The 13,687-nt window shown below is 47.9% G+C and overlaps 1 protein-coding gene across 4 annotated transcripts in view; it reads left to right on the forward strand.

The window, feature by feature from the left end:
- The window catches only part of ptpn9a (protein tyrosine phosphatase non-receptor type 9a), a 278,081-nt gene that overhangs the window by 217,252 nt on the left and 47,142 nt on the right, over positions 1 to 13,687 (forward strand). For all 4 annotated transcript variants that reach the window (XM_072493042.1, XM_072493040.1, XM_072493041.1 and 1 more), the window contains one exon: positions 7,867 to 7,945. In XM_072493042.1, coding sequence (XP_072349143.1) covers positions 7,867 to 7,945 — 79 coding nt within the window. The remainder of the gene's footprint in view (positions 1 to 7,866; positions 7,946 to 13,687) is intronic.

The following is a 13,687-nucleotide window of genomic DNA, read 5'->3' on the forward strand; positions in this document are numbered from 1 at the left end:
TGTGAGTTCTTATCCCACCAAGACAGGTTGTGAGATTGAATTGAATTTAGTTATCAAATTGGAAGGACTGTCCAGTCTATTTGAGAAACGTCCGAACATATTCTTACTCTTGGTATCTTATCCATCGGCCAACATTTCCCACCCTTCAGTGTCAACCCTGTGTACATAAATTGGACAGAAGAAAAACCCACCAGAGTTGCAAGAGGTCAAGTGGGTTTGGCCCTGAATGACCTCCAAATTGACTTCAGACCTCCTGAAGTCACATAGTTTCAAGTCAAACCGGAAACCTCCTGCTGATTGTCACTATTTACTGCAGAATCAGCTCTCCTGCAGGTTAACTAACAATTTGAGGAATCTGAAAGAAGCAATGGTAGAAGGCTTTAATGTCCATCGCCAAGAGTAACTTAGTAGAACCATTACTGATTGAGCTGACCTTGTTGTGACTGGATATGTATCCGGTGGTGAGTGATCGACATGAGTCTACTTGACCTCCTCCTCACCAGCCTATTTGTCGTTGGAAAGTTTGTCCATAACAGCATTGCAATGATTTTTTATTTTTTAAAAAATATATTTATTAAAGTTTTTTAACACAATTTTCTCCCTTACAAACAATAACCCCCCCCCCTCGTAACAAAAAAAACGAGAAATCACGCAGAGCAAGATATATACATGGCAAAATGATATATTTACACAGCTTTGTGCACTGGCCCTCACCCGTACGTGCCAGTTTACCCAACCCTTCATGTTATCTCTTGCTCATCCACCCTCCCAGGCAGTCCCCCCTTTCCCCCCCCCCCCCCCCCTCCCCCCAGCATTGCTATGATTGACCACTGCACTGGTCTTCTGAAAGCAAAAGGTTCCTCTCCATGTTGTGGACACCTTCATCATGTAGTATGGTCCCACCACTTTGGACCATAAGTAGCAGCAGAACTTTGTACCACTACAGTTTGTAACCTCATGGCTCAGCATACCCATTTGGGTTGGATTAGTGAGGGCGGAGCTACAAAACAGCTAGGGGCAACAAACATGAGTAGGAGAAAAGCACAATACTGTGGATGCTGGGCATCTGAAATAAAACAGAAAATGCTGGAAAAGTCCAGCGGGTCTGGTAGCAACCGTGGAGAGAGAAACTGAATTGATGTTTCTAGTCCGTATGACTCTTATGGTCTTTTTCAGAGTCATATATTAAACATTAATTGGAGTTGTTTTTAGGCCAACAAACAATAGTGATAAAATCAAAATGCTGCAGAGGCTGGAAATCTGAAATAAAAACAGAAAATGCTCGATAAACTCAGCAGCTTTGGCAGCATCTATGGAGCGACACAGAATTAACGTTTTGGGCCTAAATGACTCTTCTACAGAACTGTAATGATAATGTAGGGCATAGTATAAATCAGGAAATTAGAGGTGCATGTAAGGATGATAACATTGTAATCATAGGGAACGTTAAACCCCATATAGACTGGGTAAACCTAATTTGTACTGATGCCTGTGGAGGACAAATTCTAGGAATGTATGCAAAATGTTTTTTTCGAACAATATGTTGAGGAACCAATAGGGAATGGGCTATTTTAGATCTAGTATTGTGCAATAAGAAATGGCTAATTAATTATCTTGTCGTAAAGGAGCGTTTAGGCAAGAGTAATCATAATATGGCCAAAGTTTACATTCAGTTTGAAAGTTGCGACAGTTGAATTGACTACGAAGATATGAGGGGAAAATTGGATGTGTTAGACAGGGAAATGCGTTAAAATATATGATGATGTGGAGATGCCGGCGTTGGACTGGGGTGAGCACAGTAAGAAGTCTTACAACACCAGGTTAAAGTCCAACAGGTTTGTTTCAAATCACTAGCTTTCGGAGCACTGCTCCTTCCTCAGGTGAAGGAAGGAGGAACTCCATATGAGATTCCCTCACCCACACCGAAGCACTGGGTGGAGAAGCTGACCTCCACTCCATCAGAACCCGCCTGCAAGCAAACAGCGAGGCAAAGGCCAAGACATCTGCCGTCGCACCTGTCTGCGACCCTGTCTGCAACTCCAGCAGATCCAACAACCCGAAGGAGCACCCCGAAGGAACACCTGAGGAAGGTGCAGTGCTCCGAAAGCTAGTGATTTGAAACAAACCTGTTGGACTTTAACCTGGTGTGAAAATACTTCTTAAAATATATGATGGTAGATAGGCAAGCAAACGGGGACCAGATTGAATGGCACTTGTGGGGGTCTCTCAAGAGATCGTAGGCCCCCAGCTGTATGCCCTTTGGGCAGAGTGGTGCTGCTGTTCCCACCTGGGCACCCTGGCAGTGCCACCTGGGTACCAGCTTGGCACTGCCAAGGTGCCCAAATGGCACTTCCATCTGGCAGGGCACTGCCAGCATGCCAGGTTGGCATTGTCAATGTGCCAAGCTGATATATTTTGTGTGCGTCAATCAGGCCGGGGGCGTCCTGCGTGGGTGTTGGGGCTTGGGGGGTTGGGGATCGCTTTGGGAGCTCCAGAGAACGAGACGCCATTTCAAAATGACATCCCAATCTCTTGCTACACTGGGGAGTTCCGGCGAGCGGAGCTCCTCAGTGTACAAAACGGAGCTATGTGCAGCCTCGGCTGCACGTTCCCCAGTGAGGCCCCTTGTGCAACGCGAGTTGCTGTGAGCATCAGGAAACAGGTGGCGAAACGTGTTCCCAATTAGTTGAATCATGCCCTTTGTGTCTGTCTTCAAGCAGGAAGATAGGAAAACGTCCCAGAGAAGATACAAGGGACTGGTGAGATTGGGGAACTGACATAAATTAGTATTAGTAAAAAGGCGGGTTCTGTTGGAGTGGAGGTCAGCTTCTCCACCCAGTGCCTTGGTATGCTGAGGGAATCTCGGATGGAGTTTTTATACCTTGAGAAAATGAAATATACATGACGGTTTTACATCAGATGGCAGCCATTTGTCATATATTTCAAGGAACTGGTCACCGTCAAAAGCTGGGGGGGGATTTGCAGGGGGTGTTTTTGGGGGGTTGTTTATCTGTTGTGTATTTTTTATTTATATATTCAAAAAATGTTCAATAACACTTTTTTAAATTCACAACTTTTTCATAATCAAATTGCCCATTCCAGCCTAACACTGTGAAGCAGAAATACTGTTTTTGCAACATTGTCACCTTCCGATAGCAAGTGGGCAAAGATAAACCACAAAGATAATGCCCAGTTATTAGTTTGCAGAGCTGTAGCCTTTTTGGGGACTTTATTTCTGCGCCACTTAAATGTCACACCCAAGCAATAGTTGGATCTCTTCTCAGTTCCCACCAGTAACCTTCAAATTTCACCTTTAGTGTTGGTGTTTTCAGTTTGGTTGTTTTGTTAACTATTGAAGTCTCGAGCCCTTTGAAGTTTGTGAATTAATTGAGTAACTGAAGGCGATTTGGCCCCTTGAGTTGCTCCATTATTCAATCATATCATGGCTGACCTGGTTGTGGGCATCAGTTCCACTTCCTTCTCTGACCCCCATAACCCTTGACTCCCTTGTCAAAGATTTGTCTAGCTTAGCCATGAATATTGACACAGGTTTCCCAAATGTGCTTTGGGTGAACAAAACTTTTCAGGTCACCTTCTCAAACATAACGAATCTTGTTGGCCTTTCAAGCTACAGACTGTATGGGCAGGATTTTTTTTTTTTAAATCGTTATGGGATGTGGGTGTCACTGGCTGGGTCAGCATTTATTGCCGATCCCTAGATGCCCTTCAGAAGGTTGCCTTCTTGAACCGCTGCAGTCCTTGAGGTGTAGGTACACCCACTGTGCTGTTAGGGAGGGAGTTCCAGGATTTTGTCCCAGTGACAGGGAAGGAACAGTGATATATTTCCAATTCAGGGTGGTGAGTGACTTGGAGGGGAACCTCCAGGTGGTGAGGTTCCCAGGTATCTGCTGCTCTTGTCCTTCTAGATGGTAGTGGTTGAGGGTTTGGAAGGTGCTGTCTGAGGAACCTCGGTGAGTTACTGCAGTGCATCTTGTAGATGGTACACACGGCTACCACTGTTCGTCGGTGGTGGAGGGCTTATTTGTAGAAGGAGGGACAATCAAGCGGGACTGCTTTGTCCTGGATGGTGTTGAACCTCTTGAGTGTTGTTGGAGCTGCACTCATCCAGGCAAGTGGTGAGTATTCCATCACACTCCTGACTTGTGCCTTGTAGATGGTGGACAGGCTTGGGGGGATCAGGAGGTGAGTTACTCTCCGCAGGATTCCTAGCCTTTGACCTGCCCTGGTAGCCACAGTATTAATGTGGCTAGTCCAGTTCAGTTTCTGATCAATGGTACCCCCACAATGATTAATGGTAACGGTGCAAGGAGGCACCCCACCATTAGTCGAAAGCCGGATATTCTGGTCAACAGGGCTTCCTGTTGAATGCCCCCCTCGCCGCTGGAGAAACCCACAGTGTGCTGTCGGCGGGACCAGAAGATTCCGCCAGTGGGAAGGGCCGGAATGTTCCGGCCTATATCTTTATCACCCCACGAGCTTGACTTCCCTCACATGCCTATCTTGCTCTGAAAGGAAATATCAGAAGTTACCTTATCAGCGCTTTTGTAATATTGATTGCACACATTTCAGGTTAAAGGGGAAAATAGCAACAAGTCTTGGTTCTGAACTGATTCAGAGTTTTGGTTGTGGGAGGCTGTGTCACCGAGATTACAGCAATAGCCTCGTCTTTTGACTCATGAATCTTATTACCACCTCCTTAGTCCACCTCCTCAGCCCCTTCTCTGATGTGTCAGCATCAACAAGAATTTGAACCGTCTTGGTTTCTTGCAGTATCTGTTGCAAGATCTCAGACTGTTGACCTCTATCCCTTCCAGGTGTCAATATTCAAATCATCCTCTTCTGTCCCGAAGCTGAGCATCGTACAAAAAAAACCCGTTCTACAAAGGCTAGCAGTAATGCTGTTTACCAGGTACCAGCAGAGAGAGGCTTGTATGTTTTTATGCTAGGCGTATATAATTTTCTTGGCCTTCCTCTCTCGCCATGATCTCATGGAGGATGGGCAGTCTTTGTATAATCAAGCTCTTGCGATAACAAACCTCATGCTGAGGGTTCTCTTCATTCAGTGGTAGTATCTTTCCTAGCCTCAAAGCAGTCGCTCTCTCTCTCTCTTTCCTCCCTTAACCCATATAAAAAAACATAGAAGACATCTGTTACCATAAAGTTAGGGCAACCATTGTAACTTGCTTTGATTCATTTTGTGTCTAATCATTGCAAGACCATAATTTCAAGAAAAAAACAACAAAGACTTGCATTTATATAGCATCTTTCATGACCACTGGAGATCCCAAAGTGCTTTACAGCCAATTATGTACTTTTTTTAAAATTTAGAGCACCCAATTCATTTTTTCCATTTAAGGGGCAATTTAGCGTGGCCAATTCATCTACCCTGCACATCTTTAGGTTGTGGGGGCGAAACCCACGCAAACACCGGGAGAATGTGCAAACTCCACACGGACAGTGACCTGTGGCCGGTATCGTACCTGGGACCTCGGCGCCGTGAGGCAGCAGTGCTAACCACTGCGCCACCGTGCTGCCCCATTAAGTACTTCTGAAGCGTATTCACTGTTCTAGGAAATACGTCAGCCAATTTGCGCACAACGAACTCCCAAAAACAGCCATGTATTAATCGATAGAAAATCTGATTAGTGATAATAATAAAGGGATGAATATTGATCAAGGCATTGGGGATAGCTCCTCTGTTCTTCTTTGAACTAATAATAATCTTTATTAGTGTCACGAGTAGGCTCACATTAACACTGCAATGAAGTTACTGTGAAAACCCCTAGACGCCACACACAGATGCCTGTTCGGGTACACTGAGGGAGAATTCAGAATGTCCAGTTCACTCAACAAGCACGTCTTTCGGGACTTGTGGGAGGAAACGGAGCACCTGGAGGAAACCCACGCAGACACGGGGAGAACGTGCAGACTCCACACAGACAGTGACCCAAGCTGGGAATTGAACCCAGATCCTTGGCATTGTGAAACAACAGTGCTGACCACTGTGCTACCGTGCCACCCTGGGATCTTCTCCACCAATTGAGGTGTCAGACAGTGCCTTTGCTTAACGTCCTATCTGAAAGCTGACACCTCCAACAGTGCAGCCAGACCCTCCGTACTGCGCTGGAGTGTCAGTCTTACTATTTGTTCTCAGTACCTGGACTGGAACTTGAACTCTCAGCTTTCTGACTCTGAGGCAAGAGTATTAACAGCTGAGCCACAGTTCATAGACTAGGACAGCAGAGAGGGAGGCCACCTAGTCTGCGTGAGCTCTTTTTAAAAAAAAAAACATTTTTATTAAGGTTTTCATAAAATATCAATAACTAAATTAAAAAGGAACCCAACAGGGTTAAGTACAAAACACGGTCTAGAAAAGCAACCCCAAACCCCTCCCCCTGTACATAAATAATAAATTAACATTAACACCCCGACTTAACACATGAAGTATATACACCCCCCTGGACCCTCCAGTGTAAATAATAGAAACAGAAATAAAGTAAAGTAAACCCCCCCCCCGAGTTGCTGCTGCCATTGACCAATGTCTACCGTTCTGCCAGGAAGTCTAAGAACGGTTGCCACCGCCTAAAGAACCCTTGTACCAACCCTCTCAAGGCGAATTTCACCCTCTCCAATTTAATGAACCCTGCCATATCGCTGATCCAGGATTCCACACTTGGGGGCCTCGCATCCTTCCACTGAAGAAGAATGCGTGAGCTCTTTCAAAGAACAATCCAGTTAGTTTCAATGCATCACTCGTTTCTCCTAACCCTGAAAAGTTTCCTTTAAGTATTTTTAAATTTCCTTTTGAAAGCTACTAGTGAATCCGTATTCACCATCCTATCAGGCAGTCCATTACAAATCCTAATCAATTACTGGTTAATAAAGTTTTTCCTTGCGCCACCTCTGGTTGTTTGGCCCAATAGCGGTGCCCTCTGGTTATCAACCCTTCACTGATTGGCAACGGTTTCTCTTTATTCGCACGGTTCGTGATTTTCAACACCCTGATCAAATCGTCTTTTAGCCTTCTCTGTTATAAGGAGAACCCCACAATACTGTAAATCCTCATTTCCTGGAACTGTCTAGTGAATCTCTTCAATGCCCTGTTCAAAGTCTACACATCATTCATAAAGTGTGGCGTCAATATTGGACATAATCTGGCTACCGTAGCCATCAGGGGTGTGTTTGTGTAAGTGTGTAATTTTATCACAGTCCTTCTCCCTGATTGCTATACCCACACCGTCTCTCACTACTGAACACCGGCACAAAATATTCATTTGAAACCCTGCTTACATCCTCCGGCTCCACACACAAATTAATGGACCATACTCTTCCCCTAGTTCTCCTTTTACCCTTAATTACTTGTAAAACAACTTACGATTTTCCTTTAGTGTCCTTTTATGTCTCCTTTTTGCACTCCTAATTTCCTTTTTAAATTCCCTCTTGCACGTTCTATACACCTCTAGGGCTTCTTCTGTTTTGAGCCCCCAATATCTGTCATAAGCCTCCCTTTTTCGCCTGATCCAGTGCTGTATATTTCTCAATATCCAGGGTTCACTGGATTTGGTGGTCCCACCCTTTTTCTTGATTGGAATATGTTGGCCCTGCACTCTCCCTATTTCCTTCTTGAATGTGGAGAGGAGTTTTTTGAGTATTTCTCCCTTCCTTGGTTTTGGATTTTGTGCCTCCACCTAGGGATTATTTGGTTACGGGTGGGAGGAACAATGGGAGGAGCGAGTGTCTCGTCATGCTGCTCCAGGAGCTTCGGACAGACCTTGGCCCTCCAGTTGTAAAAACCCATAATTGTATTTCCTTTTTAACCTCATGCCCTTTTATTTTCTACCACAGGACCTTTAGAAAAGACATACAATGATTTCTGGCGAATGGTATGGGAACAACATGTCCTTGTTATTGTCATGACGACAAGGTAAGCGGAACTGCTTCAGTGAAAAATTATGCATTTCATGGTCTCGGCTTCTGCAGTTCTGAAGCTTTAACTTCTTGGCTTCAAAAATATTGATGTTTTAGATTTACGCAGTGCATTCTCAAGATCAGTTTTGTTGTTACTTAATGGTGAAAGCAAAACTATTTTAAACTGGTCACTGTTTTGTTCTTTGTGGTGCTTCTTTGCCATTAATGTTCCGAATGAAACTTAATCTCATCACTGGTCTTACTCTTAATGCAGGTAGAGCAAAAGATAGGTGTGCTTAGGCAGTCACAGCACTTTTTAAAAAGTTAACACTTGATGGAACCAGGCTGTATTTTTTAAAAAATTGTTTTTAGCACTGCTGCCTCATGGCACTGAGGTTCCAGGTTCGATCCCGGCCCGGGTCACTGTCCATGTGGGGTTTGCACATTCTCCACGTGTCTGTGTGGGTCTCACCCTCACAACCCAAAGATGTGCAGGGTAGGTGCATTGGCCACGCTAAATTGCCCTTTAATTGGGAAAAAAAAGAATTGCGTACTGTAAAAAAAAATTTTTTAACTTTTGTGTATCTTTTTAATTGTTACCGGCCTTGTTTTTATAAACATGTATGTTTTTTTAAAAATATATATTTTATTAAAGTTTTTCGATCAAACAAAAAGAAAAATTTCCCATTTTACAACTTTGTAATAATATATACATTGATCGTTTTTTAAATAAATAATATGCTAACTAACGGCAACTGCCAACAACAAAATAAGAAACAACAGAAATAGTAACTAAAATAGTAACTCTTTCCCCCCCGCCCCCCCCCCCCCCCCCCCGGATTGTTGCTGCTACCTTTCCTACTTTCCCTTATCGCTCTGTGAGACAGTCGAGGAACGGTTGCCACCGCCTGGTGAACCTCTTAGTGCGTACTTTATCCGCTCCAATTTTATGAACCCTGCCATGTCGTTTATTCAGGCCTCCACGCCCGGGGGTTTAGCTTCTTTCCACAAAAGTAGAATCCTTCGCCGGGCTTCTAGGGACGCAAAGGCCAAAACATCGGCCTCTCTCACCTCCTGCACTCCCGGCTCATCTGCAACCCCAAATATAGCCAACCCCCAGCCTGGTTCGACCCGGACCCCCACCACCTTTGAAATCACTTTTGCCACATCCACCCAGAACCCATGCAATACCGGACATGACCAAAACATGTGGGTGTGGTTCGCTGGGCTTCCCGCGCATCTCCCGCACCTATCCTCCACTCCAAAAAATCTACTCAGCCTTGCTCCAGTCATATGCGCCCTGTGTAGAACCTTGAATTGTATCAGGCTGAGCCTGGCACACGAGGACGAAGAGTTTACCCTACTTAGGGCATCTGCCCACAGCCCCTCCTCAATCTCTTCCCCCAGCTCCTCCTCCCATTTTTCCTTCAGCTCCTCTACCATCGTCTCCCCCTCGTCTCTCATTTCCCTATATATATCTGGCACCCTACCATCACCCACCCATGCCCCCAAAATCACTCTGTCCTGGATCTCTTGCGCCGGGAGCTGCTGAAATTCCCTCACCTGTTGCCTCACAAATGCCCTCACTTGCACATAGCGAAATGCATTCCCAGGTGGCAACCCATATTTTTCTGTCAGTGCTCCCAGACTCGCGAACGTCCCGCCTAAGAACAAGTCCTTCAGTTTCGCAATTCCTGCTCGCTGCCAAGATTTAAATCCCCCATCTATCCTTCCCGGGCCGAACCTATGGTTGTTCCTTATCGGGGACCACACTGAGGCACCCGTCACTTCCTTATGTCGTCTCCACTGCCCCCAAATTTTCAGAGTTGCCACCACCACTGGGTTTGTGGTGTATTTTTTCGGGGAGAACGGTAACGGCGCCGTCGCCAGTGCTTTTAGGCTAGTTCCCCTACAGGACGCCATCTCCAGTCTTTTCCACGCCGCTCCTTCCCCTTCCCTCATCCACTTACATATCATTGACACGTTGGCGGCCCAATAATAATCACTTAGACTCGGCAGTGCCAGTCCCCCTCTGTCCCTACTGCGCTGCAGGAACCCCCTCTTTACTCTTGGGGTCTTTCCAGCCCACACAAAGCTCATAATACTCTTGTCCACCTTCTTTAAAACAGGCCTTTGTAATCAGTACAGGGAGGCGCTGGAACACAAAAAGAAACCTCGGAAGGACCACCATTTTAACCGCCTGCACCCTGCCCGCCAATGACAGGGGCGCCATGTCCCACTTCCTAAAGTCCTCTTCCATCTGCTCTACCAGTCGTGCCAAGTTCAGCTTATGCAAGGTTCCCCAGTTCCTGGCTACCTGGATCCCTAAATACCGGAAATCCCTTGTTACCCTCCTCAACGGTAAATCGTCTATTCCCCTGCCCTGTTCCCCGGGGTGCATCACAAACAGTTCACTCTTCCCCATATTCAATTTATATTCTGAAAATTCTCCAAACTCCCTGAGTGTCTGCATTATCTCAGGCATCCCCTCCACTGGGTCCGCGACATACAACAACAAATCATCCGCGTATAATGACACCCGATGCTTTTCTCCTCCTCTAAGTACCCCCCTCCACTCCCTAGAGCCCCTCGGCGCTATGGCCAGTGGCTCAATTGCCAACACAAACAGTAACAGGGACAGGGGACATCCCTGTCTTGTACTATATAGTCAGAAGTGGTCAGATCATTGCCTATTTGTAATCACACTTGCCACCGGGGCCCTGTACAGGAGCTGAACCCATCTAATGAACCCCTCTCCAAATCCAAATCTCCTCAGTACTTCCCACAGGTAGTCCCACTCCACTCTATCAAATGCTTTCTCTGCATCCATCGCCACCAATATCTCCGCCTCCCCCTCCGGTGGGGGCATCATCATCACCCCCAGCAGCCTCCGTATATTAGCATTCAATTGCCTCCCTTTAACAAACCCCGTTTGATCATCATGCACCACCCCAGGGACACAGTCCTCTATCCTCATCGCCATCACCTTGGCCAAAAGCTTGGCATCTACGTTCAAGAGGGAAATAGGCCTGTATGACCCGCACTGCAGCGGGTCCTTGTCTCTTTTCAGGATCAGCGATATCGTCGCCTCCGACATCGTCGGGTGTAGTGTCCCCCTTTCCCTAGCCTCATTAAAGGTTCTCGTCAGAAGTGGGGCCAGCAAGTCCACGTATTTCCTATAGAACTCCACCGGGAACCCATCCGGTCCCGGGGCCTTCCCTGCCTGCATGTTCCCAATTCCTTTTACCATCTCCTCCACCTCAATCTGCGCTCCCAGTCCTGTCATCTCCTGTTCCTCAACTTCGGGAACTCCAGCTGGTCTAGGAAACGCATCATTCCCTCTTTCCCTTCCGGGGGTTGAGCCTTATATAGCCTCTCGTAAAATACCTTAAACACCCCGTTCACCCTCTCCGCTCCCCGTTCCATCTTTCCCTCCTCGTCTCTAACCCCTCCGATCTCTCTCGCCGCCCCCCTCTTCCTAAGTTGTTGGGCCAGCAGCCGGCTCGCCTTCTCTCCATATTCATACTGCACTCCCTGTGCCTTCCTCCATTGTGCCTCCGCCTTACCCGTGGTCAACAAGTCAAAGTCCGTGTGCAATCTCCGTCTTTCCCTGTATAGCCCTTCATCTGGAGCCTCTGCATATTGCCTATCCACCCTCAAAATCTCCCTCAACAATCTCCCTTTCTTTACCCTCTTGTTTCCCCTTATGGGCCCTGATGGAGATCAGCTCCCCTCTAACCACCGCCTTCAGCGCCTCCCAGACCACTCCCACCTGGACCTCTCCGTCATCATTAATCTCTAGGTACCTTTCAATACATCCCCTCACCCTTACACATACCCCCTCGTCCGCCAACAGTCCCATATCTAATCTCCAGAGTGGGCGCTGTTCCTTTTCCCCTCCTACTTCCAGATCTACCCAATGTGGGGCATGATCTGAAATGGCTATCGCCGAATACTCCGTTCCTGCCACCTTCGGGATCAGCGCCCTGCCCAGGACAAAGAAGTCTATCCGGGAGTACACTTTGTGGCCATGGGAGAAGAAGGAAAACTCTTTACTCCTTGGCCTAGTAAATCTCCAGGGATCCACTCCTCCCATCTGCTCCATAAAGCCCTTAAGCACCTTGGCCGCTGCCGGCCTCCTCCCGGTCCTAGATCTGGACCGGTCCAGCCCTGGGTCCAGCACCGTGTTGAAGTCCTCCCCCCCCCCCCCCCCCCATTACCAACTTTCCCATCTCCGGGTCCGGGATGCGCCCCAACATACACTTCATAAAGTTCGCGTCATCCCAGTTTGGGGCATATACATTCACCAGCACCACCGCCTCACCTTGCAATCTGCCACTCACCATCATGTACCTACCCCCACTGTCTGCCACTGTGGTGTTCGCCTCAAACAATACCCGTTTCCCCACCAGTATTGCCACCCCTCTATTTTTCGCATCTAAGCCCAAGTGGAATACCTGTCCCACCCATCCTTTTCTTAATCTGACCTGATCCGCCAGTTTCAGGTGCGTCTCCTGAAGCATGACCACGTCTGCCTTTAGCTTCTTGAGGTGCGCAAGTACCCTTGCCCTCTTAATCGGCCCATTCAACCCTCTCACGTTCCACGTGATCAACCGGGTTGGGGGGGCTCTTTACCCCCCCCCCCCTCGTCGACTAGCCATCCCCTTTTTTAGACCAGCTCCTCACCCGGTTCCCACGCACCCGCTTATACCCCGACGGCGCCCTCCCGTCCCGACCATCCCATCCCGTAACAGCTCCCCTTCCCCTTAGCAGCAGCAGCAACCCAGTTAAACCTCCCCCCCCGGCTAGATCCCTCTCTAGCTTAGTTGCTCCCCCCATATTGCTTCCGGAAGTCAGCAAACTCTGGCTGACCTCGGCTTCCCCCGTTTATCCTTAGCCTCCCATCATGTGAGGCCCCCTCCTTCCTGCGCCCCCTTTTCCCGCCACAATTTCCATAGCGCGGGAACAAAGCCCGCGCTTCCCTCTCGGCCCCGCCCCGCCCCTGATGGCGCAGCTCCCTCTCTCCTTCCCCCTCCCCTTCCCCACCGGCGCCCACATTTCTTCGTGTCTCCCCCCTTCGAGGGGAAAGAAAATTTTCCCCCATCTGATTCACAGTCCCTTGCCACCACCTCACTACTTAATTTCAAACACTCTTTCTCCAATCTAGTCCAACTTCTCCTCTTCAATAAATGTCCATGCCTCTTCTGCCGTCTCGAAGTAGGGGTGTTTACCCTGGTGTGTAACCCACAGTCTTGCCGGCTGCAACATTCCGAACTTCACTTTCCTCCTGTGGAGCACTGCCTTGGCCCGATTGAAACTCGCCCTCCTTCTCGCCACCTCCGCACTCCAATCCTGATACATGCGGATCACTGCGTTCTCCCGCCTGCTGCTCCGTGTCTTTTTCGCCCATCTCAGGACCATCTCCCTGTCCTTGTAGCGGTGGAACCTCACCACTATTGCTCGAGGTATTTCTCCTGCCTTTGGTCTTCTCACGAGGACTCGATACGCTCCCTCCACTTCCAGGGGGCCCGTCGGGGCCTCAGCTCCCATTAAGGTATGGAGCATTGTGCTCACATACGCCCCAACGTCCGCTCCCTCTGCCCCTTCGGGAAGACCCAAGATTCTTAAGTTTTTCCTCCTCAAGCTATTTTCCAGGGCTTCCAGTCTCTCCATACACCTCTTATGCAGTGCCTCGTGCGTCTCCGTCTTCACCACCAAGCCCTGTATCTCGTCCTCATTTTCGGCAGCTTTTGCCTTC

The sequence above is a fragment of the Scyliorhinus torazame genome, chromosome 30 (genome assembly GCF_047496885.1).
Source record: "Scyliorhinus torazame isolate Kashiwa2021f chromosome 30, sScyTor2.1, whole genome shotgun sequence".
In the NCBI taxonomy this organism is placed as follows: Eukaryota; Metazoa; Chordata; class Chondrichthyes; order Carcharhiniformes; family Scyliorhinidae; genus Scyliorhinus; species Scyliorhinus torazame.